General features: G+C 32.0%; 1 protein-coding gene across 4 annotated transcripts in view; it reads right to left on the bottom strand.

Moving 5' to 3' along the window:
- The window catches only part of LOC118205394 (uncharacterized), a 63791-nt gene extending 51760 nt beyond the window's left edge, over positions 1-12031 (bottom strand). The window contains exons 1-3 of one of the 4 annotated variants that reach the window (XM_085814831.1): positions 11818-12031; positions 10303-10582; positions 4189-4276 (exon numbers count right to left, since the gene is read on the bottom strand). In XM_085814831.1, coding sequence (XP_085670957.1) covers positions 4189-4276; positions 10303-10541 — 327 coding nt within the window. In that variant the 5' untranslated portion in view covers positions 10542-10582; positions 11818-12031. Of the gene's footprint in view, positions 1-4188; positions 4277-10302; positions 10583-11376; positions 11617-11817 lie in introns of those variants that run through there. The other 3 variants (XM_085814830.1, XM_085814829.1, XM_085814828.1) reach the window with 3 other exon arrangements.
- Between the last annotated feature and the right edge of the window lie 3277 nt (positions 12032-15308).

The following is a 15308-nucleotide window of genomic DNA, read 5'->3' as shown; positions in this document are numbered from 1 at the left end:
TGATTTGGGAAAATAGCTTGTTATTTTACCAATAGCTGTATTTTTCCCTTTCAGAAAGTTTTTATGCTTGGCACCTAGAAATAAATAGAATTTATTGAACATTTATTTATTTTCCCACTTATATTAATACTTAAATAATTTAACTCAAATTCTGAACATTTTCTAAATTTTCATTATACGATAGTCTTTCCTTAACTGTTTAGTTTTTTCCCTTAACAGATATTGCAAAGTAATTTACGTAAACATAAGTAAAAAAAAAAGAGGAATATTTCTGAAATCAGAAAAAAATATTTTTTTTTTTTTTTTTTTTTTTGCTTTATGGAGTCATCCTTTATAATGTAAAAGCTTAACTAACCAGTATGCTCAGGAATTGCAGACTGCTGGGTATCTGAAAATTCCAGTTAGACAAGTGTAACTGGAAAAAGAAGGAGGGGGTAGACTGTAGTCATCTTTTAGATTTTTCAGCTAAATAATGTTTTTGACATTTAGATATGGGCATTGAATATAATTTTTAAGAACATGTTTGTATATTTTGTAACATCGCAATATTTAGAATACTAAATATCATTGAGATTATATTTAACAGAGTACATAACAAATGTTGCTCTTTATTAAAAAGGGGGGAAAACCATGATCTGTAGGCCAATTACCACTGTAAACATACAGATTGTAAAAATATACTTATAAACATATAAAAATAGCCCAACAAAATTGAAGAATATTCTACACAGCAAGCACAGTAAGACTCTTAAGCATTCATAAACAAATCCTAGATTGGATATCAAAACTAATTATCTTTGCAAAACATTGCAACCATTATTGATATTAACCGTTATTGATATCACAACTGTTATTGGTAATCGTAAGCATTACTAGATTTAAGAGGCACAATATGCGCACCTTAATTCTTCCACACATGATATTATGCAATCAGAAATAATAGATGTTGGTATTCAGAGAATAAATAACTAAATAAAGGAAAACTTACCAATCTGGAGAGTTTTTCACTCTAATTTTGAACAGACTGCATTAAATTTCCGGAACAGAATCACCCTTCGCTTGGGTTGGTAGACTGCAGAATTTTTAGTCTCGCTCAATCCAGATTGAAAAGCGGGGAGAAAAAGAAAAAAAAAAAAAAAAAAGAAAGAAAGAAAGAAAAGAAAAAACCTCCATTGCTTGTTTTGCTACAAATGTAATGGTTTCAATATTTGAGATTTTTTGGAGAAAGTGGAGGATCCGGACTATTAGGATTTTTTAAATCTCAAAGGTTTCAGATTTTAAATTATGTCCAAAGGTGCGTTCTTTTAACATTTTGTGTGCTACCCGTATTTATTAAATATAATATTATTCGCACTTAAACCATAAAATTCTGTTCAAGAGCAATATCGCAAAATAATTTTAAATTCACATATCTTTAGAATTTCCGATACACTGTCTCACGTGCTGGAGATTAAAATGTTTCTTCTGTACAACATTGCCATTGCTCACTTTCAAATCCTTGAGTTTGTTAATCAAAATTTCGTTAAAGTTTTACAAAATATGAAATCAATAATAAATCAAATTCCAAATTTGGGCTTCCAGATGCCCATATTCGCAGTAGGATTACGCCATTCCAAATTTGATGGCTCTACGTACCGTTGTTTTATCACAATGCGAGAAACATACACACATTTATGCAGATTCTTCATTATTTAATTTCTTCAAATAAAATACAGGGCAAAAATATTTGGTGGCAACAGTTTGAAAAGTGAAATGGACATTCAGGGACAAAAAGACCCTTTGACCTTTAAAAAAAAAAAAAAAATTGCACAAACCTTGTAAACATCTTACTTTTTTAAAATCCTTCACCAACATTGGTATATAGAACTATGCAAGAAATATATTTGGACACTGAAAGATAACAGTTATTGAGTGTTTGACGTAGTCATTTAATGCACGTAAAAAATTTTAATTTATTAGACATTTAATTAAAAATGCCATTTTATATATTGTTAAATTATATATAAATTAGTAAGTAATAACAGTTTCACTCTGGAAATTTCACAAAGAATGGCATTTTTGTTATGATAATGAAATGATGTAGAATAATTTTTTTTTCTTACATTAGTAATTAACAGTACTGACTTGGGTTATAAGATAATTAAATTAAAAATTCTATTTATGACAATATTCTTTCCCATTTTGTTTGTAAATTAATTTAAAATAAATTTACTTTCTCGCAGAATTTTTTTTTCTAACATTAAAATATTTCTAAAAGTTTAGATGTTAATCTTTGACATGAAATTGATTTTATACATACACTTATTAATTATTATATTAATATGTATTATATTTAAGCCACAATTGTTACTAAAATTTTAAAAATTTAACATGAGGTTGCAGATTAAATTCAAAGAGACTATGGCTGATCTTTGGAATATGGTAACTGGTAGTTTGGCGACATTTTGGAGGCGATAAAGGTTACTACCTAGGACTTTGGTAATAATGTGAGAAGTACTCAGTTCCGATTACGCATTATTTTGTGTGAGGGAAATGAGAGATCATGAGATATGTCATGTGACATTAATGGACGAATTACAGTTCTTTAATCGGAAAAAGGGGGGAATTTGGAAAACTGTAGTACTATATTATTTTGTATTAAGCTTCATTGTGTGTTGCGTGAAATAGTGGAAGTGTGTGTGCCACGTAATGAAGATTCTGAAGATTAGGTAAGTTAGTATTTTTAATCATTTGAGGATATTATTTTTATGCATTGTTCTAAATGTAAGGAGTAAATAAATTAATATGGTATTATTGGAAAATTGTTATTAGCAATGATTTAGTTTAAAGTAATTAGGATTGTAACCTAATTTTTATTAATTTAATGTATGTGCTTATTTATATTTTAAGTAGTGTTTTTTAATTTAATTATATTTTAATTTAATTATCATGATTTTGTGAGTTATATGTTTGTAGTATTTTGGAATACGTTTGAGTAGAATACGTTGAGTATTTTCATGCATTTTCATGAAATTTTTCTAATTTATGAGAAAAAAGCAGTGTACATGGATATAGTGAAGAGTGTGCGCAATGCCATTTTTGTGCAATTCTGGAATGTTTTTTTAAGTAAAAATAAGTCGACGTGTATATGGTTTAGTGATATTTTGATTAAATGATATGTATTTTGTGAATTTTATGATTGTGGGAATTTGGTATACGTTTAAGTTGAAGTAAACTTGCATGGAAATAATTTAAATATTTGACACTAAGTATTTGTAATGTTTGCGGTATAAATTCGTTGGTGACGTTTATAATATAATAGATAATTTAGAGGTAAAAGTTTTTGGATATTTTATTTATTTTATACGTGGAAATAATCATCCTTGAAAAGGGTATATACTTTTTCGCGATCAGGTAATTTCATATATGTGCTTTTTACCGAGTTTAAAGATTCACAGAATGTTTTTGCATTTTCATGCAAATTTTTGTAATTTATGAGAAAATAGCAGTGTAGATGGATAAAGAGTGTGTGCAATGCCATTTTTGTGCAATTCTGGGATTTTTTTTAAGTAAAAATAAGTTGACGTGTAAATGGTTTATGTGTATGTGCTATTCTGAAAAACACGCAAGGAGTTTGCGATTGTGCACTTTTTCCCAATTTTGCAGTTAATATTTGTCATGATTAAGCAGTTTTGTTACATAAAATTTCTAACATAAGTGTAATTCGGCTAGTAGATTGTTGGAAAAAGTGTTCAGTAAATAAAAATAAAAGAAACATGTCTTTACTTCGTGAAGACAAAATGGCGGCGAAAAAAAAAATAGAGGGTTGCTGTAGCAGAGTTGGTCGCCAAAAAATCGCCAAGTTACCATAATCCAAAGATCAACCGAGACTATTTTGGCATCTTCCCAATAAATAAGGTAGTTTATTTAGATTGGTGCCTATTAAAAAAAAACTTACTTTTCAATACCCATTAATATTAATTTTATTTCTTATAAATTTTCCAACTGTATACTATGGCTTGAATTCAGGGTAATACAGTACAACTATTTTAAAAGGCTTTAAATTAAGAGCAACTATTGTATGTTAATTTTTAAGCAGCAATAATCACATATATACATATATTTTTTTTTTTTAGTACAAGAATAAAAACTGCAAATCTTAATTTTTTTTTAAAAAGAACATTATATTTTCAGTGCAAGCTTCAGTACCTGTATTAACTTAGAATCTTCAGAAAATTGCTTAAAATGTTTGATGCTTTCTTCTTCATTCTCCTGGGAATGAATATCATATTCTAAACTATACAAAAAGACAAAAGTACAATTACATTAAAAATCAAAGGAAAACATTTCTTAAAGATATCAAATTATTTAGCAAGAATACATGAATGTAATGCTTATAAGAAAAATAATAATAAACTTTTAATATTCACATACACACGGATAGGAAGGGACTCGGTAGTTGTGAAGTGGTGCCTTTTTAAAATTCTATCAAAAAATTAAACCTGTTGCAGGTTAAAAAACAATTCCAACAAGCTTAATTTATTATTACCTGATGATAATAGTCTTATTGAATTAAAGAAACGTACAATTAAAAAAAATCCTATACTATCATTATAGCAATTCATTGATTAAAACAGTTGTATAGCTTGAAATTATTATTAACAACAAAACTGGTTGTGATCGAAAAGATTATTTAAAAAGGGAAACAAGCACTTGCTGATTTACCTGGGTTGAAACTACTAGACATCCCACAAACTAAGAACTCAGAATGCAGAACAGAAGATAGATAGGAAGGAAGCAGCAGCACAAACACACAAGTCTTAAAAGCATCTAAAGTCATACCTATGTGTATTACTACGGTAATCAGCTTATGCTGACCATCACACTCTTGTGAAGGGGACTAAGAAAGAACATTATATGTATTTAGTCATATATACCTTTTTTAATTTAAATCTTAATTTTTTTTATTTTAAACCTTGAAAACAAAAGAGGAAAAACATACAATATACATAATATTTGAAAGGATGATTCTGTAGATTTTTATAATCAATAATAGCCTATGGCTACAAATTTTGAAATGATGTAAAGAAGCAAAAAAATTAAAACAATATTTGGGGGCAGAAAGTTGAAAATTATGTTTAAATCGATAATTTTTCAATCGTGTGATAAAAATGCAGTGGTAAAATACATGAAAACAAGAAAAAAGCAATTAAATATAATAATAATATCATTGAAACTTCAAAAATAAAATTTTGTACTTATTTTTTGTAGCTGCCTTGAAAAGAACTTGAAGCATTTCCATCTTGGCAAAAAACAATTGCTGATTTGCTTCAGTGCACATCATCAGCTAGACAACCTCTCATTCAAAATATAGTAAGTCTTTTTTCCCGGTGTCTTCCAGGCGTGGTGGTAAATATTTTATATGCACATTTCAGTCTCAAAGCGAAATAAACAGTTATCAATTTGTGCATGTGCATACGCTTTATATATCTTGAACTACTGAAAATTTTCTCTTTTAAAACTGGTGCGACTAACAAAAACATGGAACAATAATTAACTAAGTAAGATGTGAGAACTATGGTGCTTTCAATTAAGCTGGGATGCAAGACTTACAATAAAATAAGGTATGGGTGAACTTACAATACATAATCATACGAGTTGAAAGCAGATATGCACAGAAACTAAGTGAAATATGAGCATACACGCTGCAACAGAAACATACATAATTAGCAGACAAAATTACAAACAGTAATTAATCATTATTCGTGTTTAGAATAGACATTGGTCTATACGATTTCAGAGGGTCATTGACATTGTAGTGACAGATTTTGATAACAGGATTATCTATCAATTTTTGATTTTCATAAAAGTTTTTGGCAAGCCGGTAGTAAATGGTTCTTAGTATTTCGACTTCAGTTCCTGGCGAATTCTGTTGTTACGTACGTAGTCATTTGGAGTTTCTTTCTATTAGTGCAACAAGAGTAAGCCCATACAGACACGCATAACATTATATTGGATGCAAGATGGATTTGTAAATGAGTAGCTTAATTTGTAAATCAATAGATACAACGCTATTTCAAGCAATTAAGGGGAAGAGTTCAGCTTTGCGCACTCGAAATATCTTAACAATAGATATAATGTGTGGGGCCCATGTGAGAGAATTACTACGGATCAAACCGAGATAAGGGACCTTACTTGGCCTAGAATATAGACGTACCATAAAATTTTGGATTTTCCTTAATTTTTTTCTTTTTTAGTGTACAGGATGGCTTGAATCTTGTCTACATTTACTAATATGTTCCATTGGTTAAAGTAGACTGAAGGGTACCCCTTGTATTATCGCGTTGTTGTTGTTTCATTTATCGCCAAGTTGTTGTTTCATTTATGGTAACCTGAGTAGTTGAATGTTATGGAAACCCTATTGTGATGTAATCGGTTGTATGATTGCAATAAGTTTTGAGTTATGGGATGTTTTGTACGGGCTTCTAGTGTGTGTTGGTTAGGAAGTACACTACTTGTTTTGTTGTTTAGACAGTAGAATGACTGAATGCAGCAAGATTAATTTGAAGTTCCGGTACGATTTGGAGCGAAAGAGGAAAAGAGCATTAATTGACTGGTGTGTAAATGAAGGTTTACTTAGTAGCCATTTTCCGGACAGTCCGGAACTACGAAAATATTTTTTACTCTTATTTTTGTGATCTTACGTGGCGACGCCTATATACGGATTCAAGTTCAGATACTTTTAGAAAGTTTTTAGATGCTGTTAAGGAATTATGTGTGCCACAGACTAAACACGAAGGAACTTCTAAATAGGGTAAGTGGATATTGGCATTTTGTAGTGCTTAAATGCATAACATGTTTTTCCTTTTTTACGTTATTTTACTGTTTAATTTCAAATGTAGTTTATTGAGATTATGTATTTTTGTTTGCCTCTACAGTAGAAATGGGTGCTCCTTTGACTTTTAAGTGAAAATATATCAATGTGTACATGGACAAAGTCAAAGGAGCACGCAATGCCAAGTTTGTGCAAATTTCTGATGTTTTTTTGAAGTGCAAATAGGCCGACATGTACATAGATATAGTCAAGAGAGTGAGCAATGCATAGTTTGTGCAATTCTGTGACGTTTTTTGAAGTGAAAATAGATCAATGTGTACATGGATACCGAGTTTGTGCAATTCTTTGACTTGTTATTTCGTCTTTGTGTAGGACCGATTTTTGGTGCTAAAATCAAAACAAAAATAAATAATGGTAGCCAAGTATCAGGGAAGTATTGCCTCTCGAGGATTATTTTTGTGAATATAAATACTGTCTTTTTCAGGAAGTTCTTTATTAATGTAATGGTAACTTTGCCGAAGCCAGGACTTTTCTTTTTTTTCAGCTGCTTGATGTAACTAAAGACTTCCGATGGTAAGACTAGAATAATGTTGTCTGTGCTTGGATTTGGAGTGTAAGTGAAGTGAAAGCTGTTGTTGTGTCATGACTGTTCTACGTGCGAAACTGAGACTTCAGTAGCTGGGCTAAAAGTTCTGCTTTCTCAGTATTGGTGTAGTGGATCCTTTGGAGCCCTTTAAGAGGCGAAATTTTATTGTGGCATTTTGTATACCTTTGCATTGGTTTCCACAGCGAGTTAAGGTAGTTCATCCAGTCGAGTTCTGCTTGTTTATTTGTATGAAACTTGACAGCATTGTTCAGTTGATTTACCCTCTGCTTGTCTACAGGATTTCGTGTACACTGAAAATGCCTCCTTGTTGCACTGTGCTAATTAATATGTTGCTGGAGCTCTTTAGATCTACAGTGTCTTTTATTTGGCACTTCCTTTTTTGCTTGATCGTACTCCTTCTTGGCAGCATCAGCAAACTTCTTGATTAAACTTTCAATGTTATTCCACGAATGTATCACTGGAAGGTATAATGCCTGCTGTTTTGAGCTTTGGCATACAAGTGCCAGTCAGTTGTAAAAACTCTAGTGTCTGGTGTGATATAACTACAGATACCAAGAATTATTATGACCAGATTGTAGTGAGAAAAAAATTCATCCAGCACAGAAATATCCAGCGGATCACTGAGCAGGAAGAAATCAATAATTCCCATAGAACCAGCAGTATGCCATGTTGGAGGTTTTGGAGCTGCTATGTGTAATGCCACCGAGTTGACCAATTTTAAAATTATGCATCGCATGGGGTTTGAGTTGTATCAATTCCACACACGGTGTTGTGCGTTTAAATCTCCGCCTAAAGTAACATAGTTACTAAGTAAGAATAGAATGTTTAAGTCGGCAGCGAGACATTATTATGTGAGGGTGGCATGTAGATGGAAATAAAAGTGTATGTAATGGTAGTGTTTGTTGTGACTGAAATAGCTGAGACCTTAACGACTGAAAGCTGTGGAACTGTGTAATGGGAAATGTAACATTTCACAAGGAGTGCTGTTCCTCCTCTGGGCCTGCTTCCATGTGTACCTCTATTAAAACTTGTATATAGTATAATTGGGTACATAGATAGGACTATCTAGGCCAAGTTTGTACTCTTGTAGGAACATATTGGGATTGTACTCATTTAAAAAACCATGGAGTTAATTAATTTACAGGATAATCCATTTGCTTTCCATGTAATCACATTGATAAACTTGTATACATTACTATACATGATTTACATTCATATGGGAACTAAAAATTTCTTTGAACAATGCAAACAGAAACAATTTATCCATGATATTTACAGTAGCTTGAAGCTCTGGTAGTTTATCAGTAATTTTCTTAAAGATATTATACAGAGAAAAACCTTTAACCCGTAACAGGGGAGGTCAAATATTAGGACGTAACCGAGAATGTGCGGTCCCAGAGACCACGTCTCTTTATGATTTAAACAAGTTTTATTCAAAACATTACAATTTTATTTTACCCATACAATCTAAACACTTATCTTCAAACATTATTTTTGCTTTGTGTAGTGGTGATTTTTGTACCAAAAATCAGTGCTACACAAAGCTAAAATAACAAGACAAAGAATTGCACAAACTCGGTATCCATGTACTGCCAAAAATCACCAAGGGGTATCCATAAATATATTTTTACCTATCAAGACTTCACAGTTAAAAAAATTATATGGGTAGAGTAGACTTTAAGGTACCCCTTGTATTATGACAAAGTTGTTGTTTGATTTATCGCCAAGTTGTTGTTTCATTTATGGTAGCCTGAGTAGTTGAATGTTATGGAAACCCTATTGTGACGTAATAGTGTGCACGATTCTGGGAAATTTTGAATCATAGGATGTTTTGTAAGCGTTTTTGTGGTGTGTATGGTGGTTTGATTCTTTAGAAGGTAGAATGGCCGAATGTAGTAAGATTAATTTGAAGTTTCTGTACGATTTGGAGCGAAAGGGGAAAAGAGCTTTAATTGACTGGTGTGTAAATGGTTTACTTTGTAGCCATTATAGGTGTCCTGTATGTAGGAAGGATATGCATCTAGTCGAATGTAAAAACCGTTTAGATGGATTTGAATGGGTTTGTAGGAAGAAAGGTTCAGATGGTCACTATGTGAAGCGTTCGATCGGAAAGAGTACCTGGTTTGAAAAATGTCATTTGAGTATGATTGATATTTTGATTTTTACGTGGCTCTGGGTGTACGAAGCGAACTTGAAAATCATGGTAAGTGAATATTTGCTTTTGGTAGTGCTTAAATGTATAACATGTTTTTCCTTTTTTATGTTATTTTATTGTTTAGTTTAAAATGTATTTTATTGAGATTATGTATTTTTTGTTTGCCTATATTGTAGAATTTGGTGCTCCTTTGACTTTTTAAGTGAAAATATATCGATGTGTACATGGACGAAGTAAAGGGAATGTGCAATGCAAGTTTGTGCAATTCTGTGATTTTTTTTTAAGTGAAAATAGGTCGACGTGTACATGGATAAAGTTAAAAGAGTGCGCAATGCCATTTTTGTGCAATTCGGGGATTTTTCTTAAAGTGAAAATAGGTTGACATGTACAGGGATAAAGTCAAAGGAGTGCACAATGCCATTTTTGTGCAATTCAGGGATTTTTTTTTAAGTGAAAATAAGTCAATGTCTACATGGATACCGAGTTTGTGCAATTGTTTGTCTTGTTATTTTTGGCTTTGTGTAGTGGCGATTTTCGGCGCAAAAATCGCCACTTCGCAAGCCAAAATAACGAGTCAAAGAATTGCACAAAATCGGTATCCATGCACCGCGAAAAATCGCCAAGGGGTACCCTAATCTATACTTTTACTGAATTAAATTATTTTTATCATCAATTACCACACAGTACGATGATTTCAGCTTTGAGAATACAATAACAAATACTTACTCATGGAAAAAAATGGCATATGACATTGCATCTTTATGTTGAATTTCATTAATATGAGAATCCATGTGATTAAACATATTCTGTAGGTGACTGAATGTGTGATATTTGCGTGAGGGATCTGTATATTTTGATTTCAGGATATCCCACCATTTTTCAGAAATTCCTTTCTCAATGTTTGCTGTTAAACTCATCCATCGATCGTGCAGAGGTGATGTTGCTTCACTTTCATCAGTATCCATAGAAAGATGATTTTATTCTTAGGCAACAGAAATATATGGCCCTAGATAGAAAATGTAAAATTAAGATAAATAGCACTTTTTCCCCTTAATAAGTAATATAGCCAAAGATAAAAAGAAAATACAGGAAGAATTTTAATATCTAACATTCTGCATAAATATTTTTAAAAACTTTTATGGTGCATAGAAACATCCCTTTTTTTAATATCGATACATAATTAGTCACATTTCTTCTCCAGAAGCCTTTCTGATTTTTTGCACCCTTCACTAAAAACACTAAAAATCACTAAAAACCACGTTTACAAAATATCACGCTTACGGCTCGGCTGGTTCTTTTCCGAAGCGCCAACGGGTTCTCTGCGGATGAAAACCCCTTTTTCATTTTAGATAGCTTACATCATTCAATTATTTAAAAGTCTTATTAGTATATGTACAACAAGGTTTTTGAAATGTTTGTTGCCTCTCCATATTGTTTAGGATATCATTATTTGCAACATAATGACAACGGTTTAATAATTAGGTTCTATTAAAACGCACAAACGTTACAAAATTTAAATCCTCTGCAAACTCATTTCTGAAATTAAACGACGAGAAAAAAATATTTATTCTTCCATTTCAAAATGTTGATATCAGTGACCGATATCTATAATTACATATAAATAAAAATTCTTGAACGCAATGTAACCGATAAACTTTTCCGTAATGAAAATACTTTAGCTTCCTCTTAAAGTACTATATTTAAGGATTACAAGAAAACTCAGCGCGTCTTTAATTCAAAAATCACCCTGCAATTTCGCGCGCATCTTTACTGCGATAAACTGAAAATGAAATTACTTACAAATAAACTGAAATCTGTCTCAATTTATTTTAATAGAATGATTATTAAAATTTTAATCATAGGATACACACATACAGAAAAATTTACACTATCAACCACCATTGGCGTAAATCTACTCTTCAAGCGTACGCACCTTTGCCGCTTCTTCTAGTCTTCACATGACTCACGTTTCAATATAAATTAAGGATAAATGCCTGGCCCAACCCACCACCCCTTTTCTTATTGGTTACCATTTATGATGTCAGGCTTACCTTTTTTTTTTTTTTTTTTTTGCTAAAAATAGCGACCTGTCACTTGACAATAAGATCTTGCTTTATAAATCAATAATAAGGCCATCCTCATGCTGGACGTGGCGAAAGCTTTCGACCGCGTCTGACATGAGGGGCTGATTTACAAGCTTATTAATTTCAACTTCGAAAGGGGAATGATTGAGCTCATTACTTCATTCATCACAAATAGAAGCTTTTCTGTCTCCATCGGAAAAGACGTCTCTGACACTAGAAAAATTAATGCTAGTATACCACAGGGCAGCATTTTAGGACCAATTTTATATTTATTATATGTTGCAGACTTTCCGCGCTAACACTTGGATAAAAATAACCCTTTAGGATGTTATGCAGACGACACAGCTTTAGCTGGGAAGTCTGCTAACGCAAATCATGCTTTAAAGAAGCTGCAGGACATTATGCCCAATATTGAATCCTGGTGTACTAAATGGAGGATATCGATCAATGCGCAAAAGTCGCAACTACTTGTCATCAGGAGAAAACATATGTGGCGTTCCGACAGATACTTCAACTTATATTCATGAGATGGCGCCACGTGTAAAATCCAGTAGTTCTAAATCGGAGCAGCAAAGCGACGTCTTTACTCACTCAGACAACTGTACGCGGCGGTAGCATGAACTGTGTTCCGAGTGTGTGGTGTTCTTTTGACTGAGCACGCTACTGAGAATGGATTTTCAACGACCCTAAGCCACGTGCATCCAAGGCATTCTGAAGAACTGACAAAAAATTCTAAAAGCAAAATCATGTAAAACATAATGATATAAATTAAATGTATATAACAAATATATAAAGCTCTATAATGAATAATGATCATAACCGTATAATAAATGTGAACACACGTTATATCACGGTAAATAACACTGCTGTGAAATGAAGAATATTTCATTAGAAATTTACCTTTTATATATATTTGATAACAAAATGTTATGAAAACAGGTTATGCAACTTAAGAAACAAGTTATATGAAATGCCTGTTAAGTTACTGCAATATCATGACACTGTAAATAAGCATATCATAAGACATATTACCAAGATAAATATAATTTGTTCCTTCTTTTACATCAATAATAAGTTTTTCTTTAAAAATTTTAGCACTAAATGCCAAAACAAATTTATTATCGGTGCCTTTGATGCAAGGTCACACGAAGATAAACTTGATTTAGCAAATTTCTGAAAACATTAAAATCAAAAGTGTTAAATTACAGCAACATCTATTAAACTATTTTTTAAGCAATTGCCTGGTAAATTTTAACTTTTATATAAAAACTGAATTAAATTACAAATAAGTGACTAAGCTTGTACAGTATTCATGTTCATACATTGGAAATAAATTGCACTTAAATGAAAGAGCTGGAAATATAGTCTGCATGATGCATAAAATATGATCAAATCTATTTGTTAAATATTTGAATGAATGCTTACTTTCAGGGATGTAGCTAGAGAGGGACAGTTTTATATATCACTAGCGGGCAAGCCCGCTACATGAGGGAAGGGATGCTTTCGTGGAGCGCCCGCTTTATTCACGTTAGGTCACTTGATTTACGTATGCAATCACAAGATATACGCTAGCTCGCATGATTGTTAGCGGGTAGGCCCACCATTTGAGCGGCCTGAAGCCTGCTTTCATTGGCCTTTATTCGAAAGTTGGACCGAACTACCAGTGAAGCCCGCTTTCATTCGACGGGATTTAAAATTTGAAGCAAACTACCAGTGTTCAGCGATTTTTTTCCTGGGCTGGGCCAGCTGTATTCACATATGCATCCACAATTTCTGGCCAGTACGCCGGGATTCGAAAGTTGGACCGAACTACCAGTATTCAGCGATTTTACCCGGGCTGCACCCGCTTTATTGACGTTATGCATTCACAAGATACTGCCAACATGTTACACATGCGGAAAATCACGAAAACACCTATGCAGTCAGCCCGCTTGCTGGGATTCGAAAATGGACCGAACTACCAGAGTTAGCGCTTTATTCACGTATGCATACAGAAGATAGTGCTTAAACGATACACATGTGTAAAATCAAGAAAACACCCATGGAGTCAGCCCGCTCGCTGGGATCGAAAGTTGGACCGAACTACCAGTGTTCATCAGTTTTGCACGAATATGCATCCAGAAGACACTGCATACCCGATACACATGCAGATTTTTATATATCATTCTAAAAAATAACTTAAGATTGATTTGCAACATTTTGTATAAATAAAGATATTTTTACCAAGGAATTAATATTATTTTCAGACTTTTTACTGTCGCACTAAATGTAGAAGCTGGACAATTTGAATATTTCATCTAGCCTCTTCATTTAATGATTTAATGTACTTTTACTCCTCCGAAATATTTTAATGACAAATTTATTCATTCATTTACAATGTTTATCAGATAATATCAAATCAATATGTATATATGGTGTCACCAAAGGTTTTATTATCTTTAGCATTTTTTATATGTACTATAATTTTCTTAGTAAAAGTGCTGTATGCAAACAATTACATACTGGCAATGAAAATTTTGAGATTGTGCCAGTAAAAAAAAAAAAAAAAATCGCTAAATCTTCTTAGCATTGATGAGGCATCCAATATACATATATTTTCGATGAGGCTTATAGTTACAGGTATCAATACTGCATAGAATCGACACCAATTCTAGTTACGAATATATAAGCAACACGATAAAATCAAATTTTTATAATGACAAGAGGTAAGAGACAATAGGTAAGAGAATTAATGCATATTTGCCCCAGAAATACAATTACGATAGAATATGTTTGAGATAATAAATATGGTTGCATCTTTAAATAACTATGCAAAATCTTATTTCTTGCAACTAAAAGGCTGTGTATTCATGTATTATTCTTATTCTACTAAATAAAAGCTTGTTATAAATAAAACAGGAATACATAAACAATCTAATAAATTACTGAACTGATCCAAATCCCTTGTCCTTGCTTTTATTTGCTAACCTGTATATCTGTATACACATGTCTGTGTACGCTGTTTAATTTACTCCAAAGTTATTTAGTTATATGCAATCATATTTTGAATAATGGCTGAGAAATGAAATTACTTAAAAGTCTCTCCCCTATCAATATTTATCACTGAACAAATACTTGGGTGTTTTACATTACAGAACAACAGATTTTCTCGAAAAAGATACATGTGGCCGTTTGATACTTCAAGTGAGAAAAAATACTTGCATCATTAGCTAATTTTCACCATGAATAAATTTTTTTAAGCTACTTTAAAAACTTTTTATTACTAATACTTACTTCAAAACGAACACTGCTATAAAAGATAAGAAAAAACGTAACAATGGTATGTATATCATTTTATAAGAAATTGTTTGGTGCATGCTATTCTATAGTGGAAAAGATTTGATATCTGTAATACCTTTTATACTATTACTCATACTAGATCATCATACCTATTTTCTGAACTGGAAATTTTTTATGCTAACTATCCTGAACCACTGTAAACTGTTCTAAATAGTTTAACAGGAAATGACTCACACAAAGAAATTTCAACATTACTAGGCTATGAAATTCAAAGTTCATCATTAACGTTAAAATAATTAACTTTTACTTTTATATGTGTCATTCTATAAATTTTCATTTAAATCATTGCTAACATAAACTGAAACAATT

The sequence above is a fragment of the Stegodyphus dumicola genome, chromosome 4 (genome assembly GCF_044657685.1).
Source record: "Stegodyphus dumicola isolate Sdum_Otavi_A_Nest chromosome 4, ASM4465768v1".
Lineage (NCBI taxonomy): Eukaryota > Metazoa > Arthropoda > Arachnida > Araneae > Eresidae > Stegodyphus > Stegodyphus dumicola.
This window is presented reverse-complemented; position numbering and strand designations above follow the sequence as displayed.